Genomic DNA, 10,295 nt, shown 5'->3' on the forward strand with positions numbered 1-10,295 from the left:
GTATGGAGACGCCGTAAAGCACTGAAGGACCTTTGGCAACTGCAGCTGCTAACCAATATGGGCAATGCAACCTGAAGAGTTGCTTTGAGTGTTGGAACATGTCTGCATCTAACAGGTTCTATACTGCCTGCATGTTCTCCACTGCCCCACCACCCTCACTCCTACACCTGAAGTAGCTTCTAACTATCACCACCTCTTCTGATTTCAGGTCAGTGTGATAGTGATGTGCCAGTGATGTCAAATGTGGCTCAGAGAAGAATTTGTCAGATGTTGGGCAGCATGACATGATCCCATCTAGTAACTGCTCATCAACTTCAGAAAACCTTTTCTCAGTTTCAGACACCATTCTGTCTAGACAAGGCAGGAACAACTTTTGTTTCAGGTCTTCTAACCTTGAGGAATGACGAAGCTCACTACCTGTCCCACAAGAAGACTCAACAACAAAGTCGTGCGTTAATTTTGTCTTCTGCCTCTGGATAGAGGATTGCTCTGGCACAGGTAAATGCTTCACCTCACATAAGGCCATAGCCTTGGCATGTAGATCAGCAGCAGTGGTATCACTCCTCTTCTCCTTTAGAGAATCACTCACTGGATTTTTATTTGCTACTGCTCTGCCAAGGTCAGCGGTCTCCTTCTGTAGGTATCTGTGTCAGCCTGCTGTTACTGAGAGGAGACAGAGGAAAACAAGTGTTCAGACAACGCACACCTCCACCAAGCACCCTGAACGGTGTGCATGTGTGGATCAACTATTTCTTTTTAAATTAAACACTTTCAAGGTTGTTCCATACAGCAGAAAAATTCCAGTCCAAACATGGCAATACATTTTTACAGGTTTTAAACTTTTATAGTTTGATTGAATTAAAAGATTTGAACTATAGATCTTCAGTACAGGGGGTCTGTAGTTTTTTTTAGTCATTTATTTACCTATTTATTTATTTATCTATTTATTTATTTATAAAATTTTAATTTTAAGAGAAGATCAATATTTGTTGAGTTATAATGAAAAATGTGTCATAAATGGGATTTTCAATGTTAAATGTAAATGTCCACAGAGTCCACATTCCACAGTGGATGTGGACAATTTTGTGCCAGATACAAGGTATTATTATTAACTATGGGTGGATCAAATTGGAGGCTAATATGAGTCGTTTTGAAATTTTTATGAATTTTCGAAAATTGCTCAATGATGAGAGATAGGAAAATTGTAGATTTTATGACCTTGCTGTGACCTTGAACTTTGGCCTACTTGGCCCAAAATTTACTGGGTTGGTCCCAGGGCCTAGGCCTATCTGTGGGGAAAATTTGGGAAAGATGGTTGGAATAGTTTTCCCGTAAAGTTGAAAACAAACAAACACACAAACACACAAAGCAAAGCGATCACATTACCTCCTGGCAGAGGTAATAAACAGCAAATAGACTGATGAGAATTCCCAGAGTTCTGCTTTCATTCCCACTGCAAGGGCTGTGTTAATAGTGGAAAGACCCTCAATGATTCCAGGGAAGTTGGCGAGTACTGCGTTAACAGAGCGGAGTTGACATGTCCAGCATGTGTTCGATAACTGTATGAGTTCAGGTGGATGCAGCCCTAGCCTTTTCTGAGTTTCTTCAGCCACTGCTCTGCATGTGTGACTCAACACAAGATTCAATTCATGTGCGTAACAGTGCACATACATGGCTTCAGGGTGTTTCTTTCACTGCCCCACTCATGACAGCTGCCCCATCACAGCTCTGTGCCACACATTTCAAGTCATCAATACCATGCACTAACAACTGATTCTCAGATCCAGTGCATATTGATGCAGCATCAGAATGAGTCTAGTCTGTGAGGGCGAGGAGCCTTTCCTTCAGAGCACCATCTGAAACATGTGTGACACACAGTGACAGCTGTTCTGTCTGTCTGTCCCTGAACTCATCAGCCATAACAGCGTACATGTTTGACTCCCTCATCTCTAATAACAGTTACTGTTATCTCTTGTGCACAACACTGTATCATTTGGTTCAGACTCTCAGAAGAAAGGTACTAACATCCAACTGTGTGTTGATCCTGGTGTCATGTGTGTCACAATAAGCGTCCGTGTGAAACACAACAGTGGAACCAATGTTTAGTGGCAAAATTGAGGAAACTAAGCTTCAATTCAGGGAAATTTTTTAAATCAACTAACGGCATTGTACCCATGGTGCCTTGTATGATAGTGCCCTCCCGTGGTGCAACAGTGCCATTGCACCCAAACGCCCTCCCATGTCCTGCAACATTGATGGGACGGACACAGGGCGGGGCCGAAATGCACATTATATAGGTAGGATTCAAGCGGATGAATGGATGAATCGTTTCAGCTCTAGACATCATTTAAATATGATGTGAGTAATAACTGTCTTGTGTTCAGTTACAATACACCGCTGTATTTTATGATCTGTACGAATGTTCATGTAAATTTATGATTAACTTTTAATTTGATTCACAGTGAGACATAATGTGTGAGTAGGTGATGTAGGGATGTCAGACATTTTAACACATGTTAGATCATGCATTTGATCTGATTGGTTTAGTGAGGAGACTGGAATTGGGCCAATGACTGTGGGAAAGGAAGTCCCAAAATAAAACAGGAAACAGACTGCAAAGCTTAACAACATGTAAGAGCGGTGTGTTCAGGAATTCTCCAAGTGTGGGTGCGAGAAGAGAAATAAGTGGTTCAGACTCAAACAGCTGTCTTAGTAGTTTTTTATTCTGCAGAAGGACCAGTCACACTGGGCTCAGGTAGCTCTAGGAGAATGTACAATAAACAAACATACAAGCCATCTTTAGATCCTGCAGTAGAGGCGGCTGTGTGCAGTCATGTATGATTAAAAAGAAAGTCATTAATAAGAAACAGAAGTAGAGACCAGCCATAGTGGGTACAAACACAAGTAGGACGTCTGGTACCTGACGCTCAAATAAAGTTCAGAACATATTCAAATAAAGAACTGATTGGTAAGCATTTCAGAAAACATGCAGCCAGAAGGTCAGATGATGAATAGACGTCTGTTCTTTATCTTACACTTCTTATTTTACTATTTGACAGAAAATGTAACTTAACATTGTTAAAGGCTATGCATGCTAAAGATTACTTTCCCTGAGAGGTGGGCGGCTGTTCACGTTTTTTGGGCGTCTTCATGAAATGGACACTGATGACGGCAGACACCATGACGACCAGACCCACTGAGAACACGGCGATCTTCACCCGAAGTATGGTGACATCAGCACAGACGCACTGTGGACCTGCAACCACTCCAACATCATCACAACATGAGAATTCAGGTCAGTTCAGTTTACTTTGAATATGCAACAAAACAAACAAAGTAATCCTACTTCAGTCCTTAGAAATCAAACAGATTACAAGAAAACATGAAAAACATATGAAAACAAAATATGACTTAATTCACATATTCATAAAGGAGTGGGAGGAAGTATAATTTATTTAGTCCCACCTCTTCTCCACATGACAGTCTATCCTTTAACTTAGAGCAGAGGTCTCAAACATACAGCCCACCAAAGGGTCCAGTCTGGCCCACCAAAGGGTCCAGTCTGGCCCACCACAGGGTCCAGTCTGGTCCACCAAAGGGTCCAGTCTGGCCCACCAAAGGGTCCAGTCTGGCCCACCAAAGGGTCCAGTCTGGTCCACCAAAGGGTCCAGTCTGGCCCACCAAAGGGTCCAGTCTGGCCCACCAAAGGGTCCAGTCTGGTCCACCAAAGGGTCCAGTCTGGCCCACCAAAGGGTCCAGTCTGGCCCCTGGGATGAATTTGTGAAATGCAAAAATTCCACTGAAGATATTAATCATTTTAGTTCAGGTTCCACATACAGACCCATTTAATCTCCAGTGGGTCGGATCATTAAATACTATCATAATAACTATAAATACTCACAACTCCAATTTTTTTTCTTTGTCAGTGTAAACATTTTCGTGTCATTTTACTGTATTTATGTGACACCCATGAATGAGTGATCACATTATGGTTTTGAATGTAAACTATTTTGGGTTAAATGTCATTTATGCATCCCAAAATATGTAGTTTGTATGGTGTGTATGTGCATATACTGCTCTCCAAACAATAATTTCGTTTGACCACAAGGGGGCAACAGTCACAGAGGGACAGCCAGGTCAGAGTCACAGCTGGATCTGGTCTTCAGAACAAGAGAAGTGAGTGAAGGAAACACTGGACCTGTTGTGTGTCTCATTATATTTTCTGTTCTTTACAGAACAACAAAATTAATCTGTATACAGGCCTCGCGCCCAGAGTGTGTAACATTTACACTAAAACAAACTATTATTTCACAAAAAGGTAAATAACCTGAACAAATATGAACATTTTGAAATGTCTGAAGTGTAAGTTTACTAATATTCTGCCTGTTATTAAATGTTTTGTGTATTTGTAGATCCACTGTGGTCTGTAAGTTATAATTTACATGTGGAAATGATAAACTGAGACAGAATAGTGTTAAAATTGCACTTAGTTTTCATAAGAAATTTCAGTTTGTTCATGTTATTCACATTGTTTTAAAGGATAGTTGGTATAAACATTTTCATATTACTTTTTTTTGTTCTACAACATAGAGGAAAGTTTGGATTTGACGTTAGTTATATATTCTTCTGTTATTATTTCACTGGTCCAGCCCACCTCAGATCACAGTTTTTTGTTTAATGAACTCAAATGAGTTTGACACTCCTGACTCAGAATAACACATCGACTTTATGACAGAAGAAACACCAGCTTTTCTCCTCTTCAGTATTTGGACTCCAGTTTGGGTACTTTTAGTTTGACTCAAGTATTGTAGTTTAACCATTTCAAAATACTCTATGTGCATATTTTTAAAATTTAAAACCACTGGATGGTAGTTTTTTGTTTTAGTTCGCTTTAATTTAATGTTTATGATTTCACACAAGTTTCAACACTATGGTTTAAAATCTGGCTTCAGTTCAAATAAAAGAGTCATCATTCATGAATTTGTAAAAAAAAAAAAAAAGTTTCAAAATCATTTCTTTACTCCATATTTGGGTCATCATTTACACTTGTAGGGTTGTGGTTTATTTATGTGTCAGTTTATGTGTGTATTTAAATGTGTAAAGATTACTGAAATATTGCAGAAAGTTCATTTCATCATGTTTTTTCTTATTTACAATGATATGCACATAACATAGTATAGTATTTAACATCCTTTGTGCAGCTCTTTGTCTGGAGTTATTGTGTCAAATAACAGTTTAATCAAATACTTGGATTAATTCTGTGTGTGTTTCACACTCGGTTACATTCTAAACTGTATGTTGTTGTCACACATTTGGTTTTCTGACCTAAAGAGGACGGCAAAGTAGTTTAATATCTGCCGCCTCTTTGGTCCAGCTGATGTGGTTGCTATGGTTACATGTGATTGAGTCATTTGACAGGTGGGATAGAATAAGTCAAGCATAATTTATTTAACGTGTTTAAGGAAAATCATGTATTCAGTCTGGCTGCAGTCCTTTTCTACTCTTACCTGGATTGTTAAAGCAAAATAGGTTAATAGGTGCCAAAGCTGTGGTCCAGTTGACTTGGTTGCTATGGTTACAGGTGATTGAGTCGTCTGACAGGTAGATATGAAGAGAGGCAGCAGATGGTGTGATCTCTGAGTTGTGTCCTTGGTTGGTGCAGGTTTGGTGGGTGCAGGTCAAAGTGCTGCTGATGGTGTAGTCGTCTGTGGTGCAGCTCACAGTGACGTTACAGGAGTCTGGACTGGAGGACACAGGCTCCACTGTCAGTTTAACTGGAGACACAGGATCTAAAAGAACAGAAGAAGGAGTCAACACTTGGACAGACATGGTAGTAGCTATCACTGATCAGGATCGGAAATGAAGAGGAACCAACCTAGAACTGTGATGTTGTATGTAACCAGTATTCTTTGTCCACTCCTTGTGGTCAGCTGTGCATCGTACAGTCCACGGTCTGCCTTCTGAACATTCTTCAGTATCACAGAAAAATTAGCCTGAGGAAACACAGTCTTACTGTAGTTTTCAGGGACGTCTGGTCCGTCAACAGGTGAAAATGATACCAAATACTCAGGATCATTGTCCTTCTTCTTCACTCTCCATGCAAGTAAAATATAATCCTTCACAGCATCAGGATCCATGATTTCCAGAAGGACGTCCTTTCCCGTCTGAACAAACAAAGTCTTCACATCAGTGGATCCTGTTAAAACACGGTGCATGTTACTTCATTGTTTCCAACATGTTACATTATCATTTACCTTCATATGTGACTGTAAGCAAAACCTCACAGAATACTGTTCTTTGTACTTTGTCATTCTTTACCTGCTATGAAATATAGTAACACATACAGGGTGGGGAAGCAAAATTTACAATATTTTGAGGCAGGGATTGAAAGAGGGGTTAGCCCCGCGATGAACTGGCGAAATGTCCAGGGTGTACCCTGCCTTCGCCCCTATGTAGCTGGGATAGGCTCCAAGCGACCGCCGTGACCCTAGTGAGGATAAAGCGGGTTCAGAAAATGAATGAATGAATGAATGAAAGGATTGAAAGACAGTGTATGACCAATTAGTTTATTGAAAGTCATGAGAATTTATTTGCCAAAAGAAAATTTCCATAATAGAAAATGTTTTTATTCTATGTGTCCTCCTTCTTTCTCAATAACTGCCTTCACACGCTTCCTGAAACTTGCGCAAGTGTTCCTCAAATATTCGGGTGACAACTTCTCCCATTCTTCTTTAATAGTATCTTTAAGAAAGTCGATATTGCTGTGTGATGTTCTATTGGTAGCATGTTCTAAAACGCACCAAATACCATAATCCAGAGGGTTTAGATCTGGGCTAGAAGGCGGCCATAAACAATTCCCAAAAATTGCTAAAGTTGGATTTGTTGCTGTTGTCAACAAGTGTGTTGGTGTTCTTGTGTAAGATTTTAACTTCAAATCATATTTTACTGCATTTCTAACGGTCTTGTTGTCTACCTCAAGTTCATTTGCCATTTTTCTCATGGATTTGGTTGGATCCTTTAGGATTTTGGATTTGAGAGCTTTAATAAAAGTTTTGGTACGTTTTTTGTTGCTTCCTCCACTTCCAGACTTTCTGGTAATAGTTTTGCTCATAGTCATTCTCTTCTTTCCACTATAAACAGTCTTTATGGACACTCCAACTATTTTTGAAATCTCCTTTGGTGTGACGAGTGCATTCAGCAAATCACACACTCTTTGACGTTTGCTTTCCTGATTACTCATATGGGCAAAAGTTTCTGAAAAGGTATGGATAATAGTGTTAGGTATGATTATGACATCAATATATGTTTGGTTTCAAAACAATTGACATAGTGCCTGCTGAGAAAAAACAACTAAATGTTCATTGTAAATTTTGCTTCCCCACCCTGTACTTCCTCTAATGATGAAAAATATTCTAGAAAAAAATATTCTGTTCTGTTGCTGATGTTCAGTTCATTGGTGATAAAGATGCATTATTTGTGTTCATAATATGTAAATGTTCCTTGTCCTACCTGCTGCCTCCATACAGACCAGTACTCCCAGTATCACAAAGACAGACATGATAGAACCTGTCAGAGCTGAAACTGAAGTAATGTGTGTGTGTGTGTGTGTGTGTGTGTGTGTGTGTGTGTGTGTGTGTGTGTGTGTGTGTGTGTGTGTGTGTGTGCGCGCTCTGGTGTTTTCTAACAGATACAGCAACACTAGAGCATGTGGATTTCCTTCCTCAAACTAAAGTTGGTTTAATAACAGTATCTGAGCACTCTCTCTCTCTCTCTCTCTCTCTCTCTCTCTCTCTCTCTCTCTCTCTCTCTCTCTCTCTCTCTCTCTCTCTCTCTCTCTCTCTCTCCTGTCGTCTTTAAAGTTACACATAATCCAGTAAACACATTACAGAAGTACAGTGATCAGTCTCACCAAGGTCTATAAAGTTCTAACACAATGTGAAAAAACTTGGTCTTTGCATGTGTAGAAAAAATATATATACAAACAATATTTAAAATGTAGAAAATAGTCATTCGGCTGATATATAATACAGGATATAAAGACCAAGACCATAGAAATAAACTCTATCTATCTATCTATCTATCTATCTATCTATCTATCTATCTATCTATCTATCTATCTATCTATCTATCTATCTATCTATCTATCTATCTATCTATCTATCTATCTATCTATCTATCTATCTATCATTTTTCCTCTACTGTAACATATGATGTGAAAGTTTTCAAACTAACAAAACTTGGTCTTTACATGTTTAGAATCATTCAGTCACTTAATTTACTGCTTGTTAATAAAAGTTAGATCATTTATCCAGGTTACTTTTTTCTTTGTAGATTCAAAATACGGCTTTAATAAGTAATTAGTGAAGTATTTTAAATCACAAAAGTATGTTGAAGACAACCCACTTGACTTTGTTAAACATAATGTGACTCTTAAACTCCTTTTTGTGGCCTTCAGTTTCCGGTCTTCTTGTTCTATTCAAACCTCCTGCATTTTCACCACACTGTGTGACGACAAAATGGCAGATACTTGTGGTAAACCATAACACAGGTCTCTCATGCAACATAAGCAGCGTAGTGCAACATCTACAATAGAAAACAGGAACCATAAAGATGAAACGAATAATGCAGATGAACAATAAAAGGCAGGTGGTTGTCTTATCTATCTGCAGACTAATGCGTCCTGATCAGTTCACATATTCAGTCTGTTTCCTCCCTTCAGCTTTGATAAATACATATAAAACTAATATACAAACATTATATAAAATGTAGAAAATGGTCATTAGACTGATATATAATGCAGGATATAGAGACCATACAAATAAACTCTTTAAAAAAAAAAAAAAAAAAAAGCCCTATAACTTCCAGATTTGATTCAGTTTCAAACAGCACAACTGATATTTAAGATAAGGCATAACTTACTTCCCACTAAAATACAGAAGTTATCAGAGACAGAAGGGGGTGAACTGAACATAAAAATGCTTTGTGTCAGAACAACTCTGAAAAGGATGTGTGTTTCAGTCACAGGAAGTTAAATCATGGAGCAGTTTAGATCAGAGGTCTCAAACATGCGGCCCACCAAAGGGTCCAGTCTCGCCCCTGGAATGAATTTGTGAAACACCAAAATTACACTGGAGATATTAATCATTTTAGTTCAGGTTTCACATACAGACCAATTTAGTCTCAAGTGGGTCAGATCAGTCAAATACTATCATAATAACCTATAAATACTCACAACTCCAAATTTTTCTCTTTGTCAGTGTAAACATTTTCATGTCATTTTATTGTATTTACACTAAAACAGACTATCATTTCACAAAAACGTGAATAACCTGAACAAATCGTCCCTTGAGAATCAGCTGGTTCTATGTCCACTTTTTGCAGAAATGGAGTTCAGCATTATCAGGACATTCTAAAACCATTGAAGTTTCTGTCCCAAAGTTCTTAGCTTCAAGCTAAACATCTACACACATTTACACCTAGAAACATTTAGTTCTATGTCCTGAGTGGTGCTCGTTTCAAATCAGGTAGTTCTACGTCCAAGAGGAGCCAATCAGGGGCCAGACCTGGATCATGTGACATTCACTCAAAAAAGATGTATGCTCAGAAAATACATGGAGGGGGTCTGAAATGGACTGAGACATGTTTACTTTATGCCGTTGATGCCTCAGTAAGGTATTTGGATACTGGTAAAAGTTTGAAATGATTGGTCTGAACAGAGCTATCATGGAAATAGTTTTGTTTAATGTTTGTTCAAAGTAGTTCAGTGTTCAAATTTGGCATTTTTAGACGGGCAAGGCTGTCCCAGAGTCAGGTCTGAGAAGGAGGCTCATAGATAAACTTTAGTATTTGAGAGTCAATTTATATCTGACTGTATGAGGCATTTTGACGCAAAATTTGGCATTTCTGGTTAAGTTTTATTTTTCATCCTTTCATTCTTTCAGACTAGATTTTGGTCAAGTGTCCAATATGGTCCTGGCCTCAGGTTCAAATGAGAATGTGGCTCATTTACAGACTTGTCATTGATTTGATATAATCGTTTTATCTGTGAATGTACATTTAATTTTGATGCAATTTTTGCATTTTATACACTTTTTTTTCTAATTTTTCATGTTTATGTGATAGATTCTGGTCAAGTGGGCAATGTTGTCCGGTGTCAGGTTCAAATGAGAATGTGGCTCATTCATCGACTTTCATCTATGAGTGTACAAAGAATTTTCAATCCTCATCACTCCTCAGTTTTCAAAAGGTGTTCCACATCATTTGCCTCCATTCCACAACTAATTCTCCTATCTTTG

At 38.6% G+C, this 10,295-nt stretch overlaps 1 protein-coding gene across 2 annotated transcripts; it reads right to left on the bottom strand.

Annotated features, from left to right (window-relative positions):
• Window positions 1-2,705: 2,705 nt before the first annotated feature.
• Window positions 2,706-7,670, bottom strand: LOC115436623 (uncharacterized). 2 transcript variants are annotated; one of them, XM_030159522.1, is made up of 4 exons: window positions 7,510-7,670; window positions 5,876-6,196; window positions 5,508-5,789; window positions 2,706-3,256 (listed from the first exon to the last, which is right to left on the bottom strand). In XM_030159522.1, the coding sequence occupies exons 1-4, from the start codon at window positions 7,556-7,558 to the stop codon at window positions 3,102-3,104; spliced, it is 807 nt and encodes a 268-aa protein (XP_030015382.1). In that variant the 5' UTR covers window positions 7,559-7,670; the 3' UTR covers window positions 2,706-3,101. The 2 variants fall into 2 exon arrangements, with proteins under 2 accessions (XP_030015382.1, XP_030015381.1); XM_030159521.1 differs by having other exon boundaries at window positions 2,706-3,265; window positions 7,510-7,663.
• Between the last annotated feature and the right edge of the window lie 2,625 nt (window positions 7,671-10,295).

Source organism: Sphaeramia orbicularis, chromosome 17 (assembly GCF_902148855.1).
Source record: "Sphaeramia orbicularis chromosome 17, fSphaOr1.1, whole genome shotgun sequence".
Classification (NCBI taxonomy): Eukaryota; Metazoa; Chordata; class Actinopteri; order Kurtiformes; family Apogonidae; genus Sphaeramia; species Sphaeramia orbicularis.

Excerpts from the sequence above, each read along its gene's own strand:
- LOC115436623 (XM_030159521.1), bottom strand. The coding sequence starts at position 7,558 with ATGTCTGTCTTTGTGATACTGGGAGTACTGGTCTGTATGGAGGCAGCA. Across the intron at positions 6,197-7,509 it reads GGTCTGTATGGAGGCAGCAG|GATCCACTGATGTGAAGACT; the intron begins GTAGGACAAGGA and ends GTGTTTTAACAG. Across the intron at positions 3,266-5,507 it reads ATTTTGCTTTAACAATCCAG|TGGTTGCAGGTCCACAGTGC; the intron begins GTAAGAGTAGAA and ends ATGATGTTGGAG.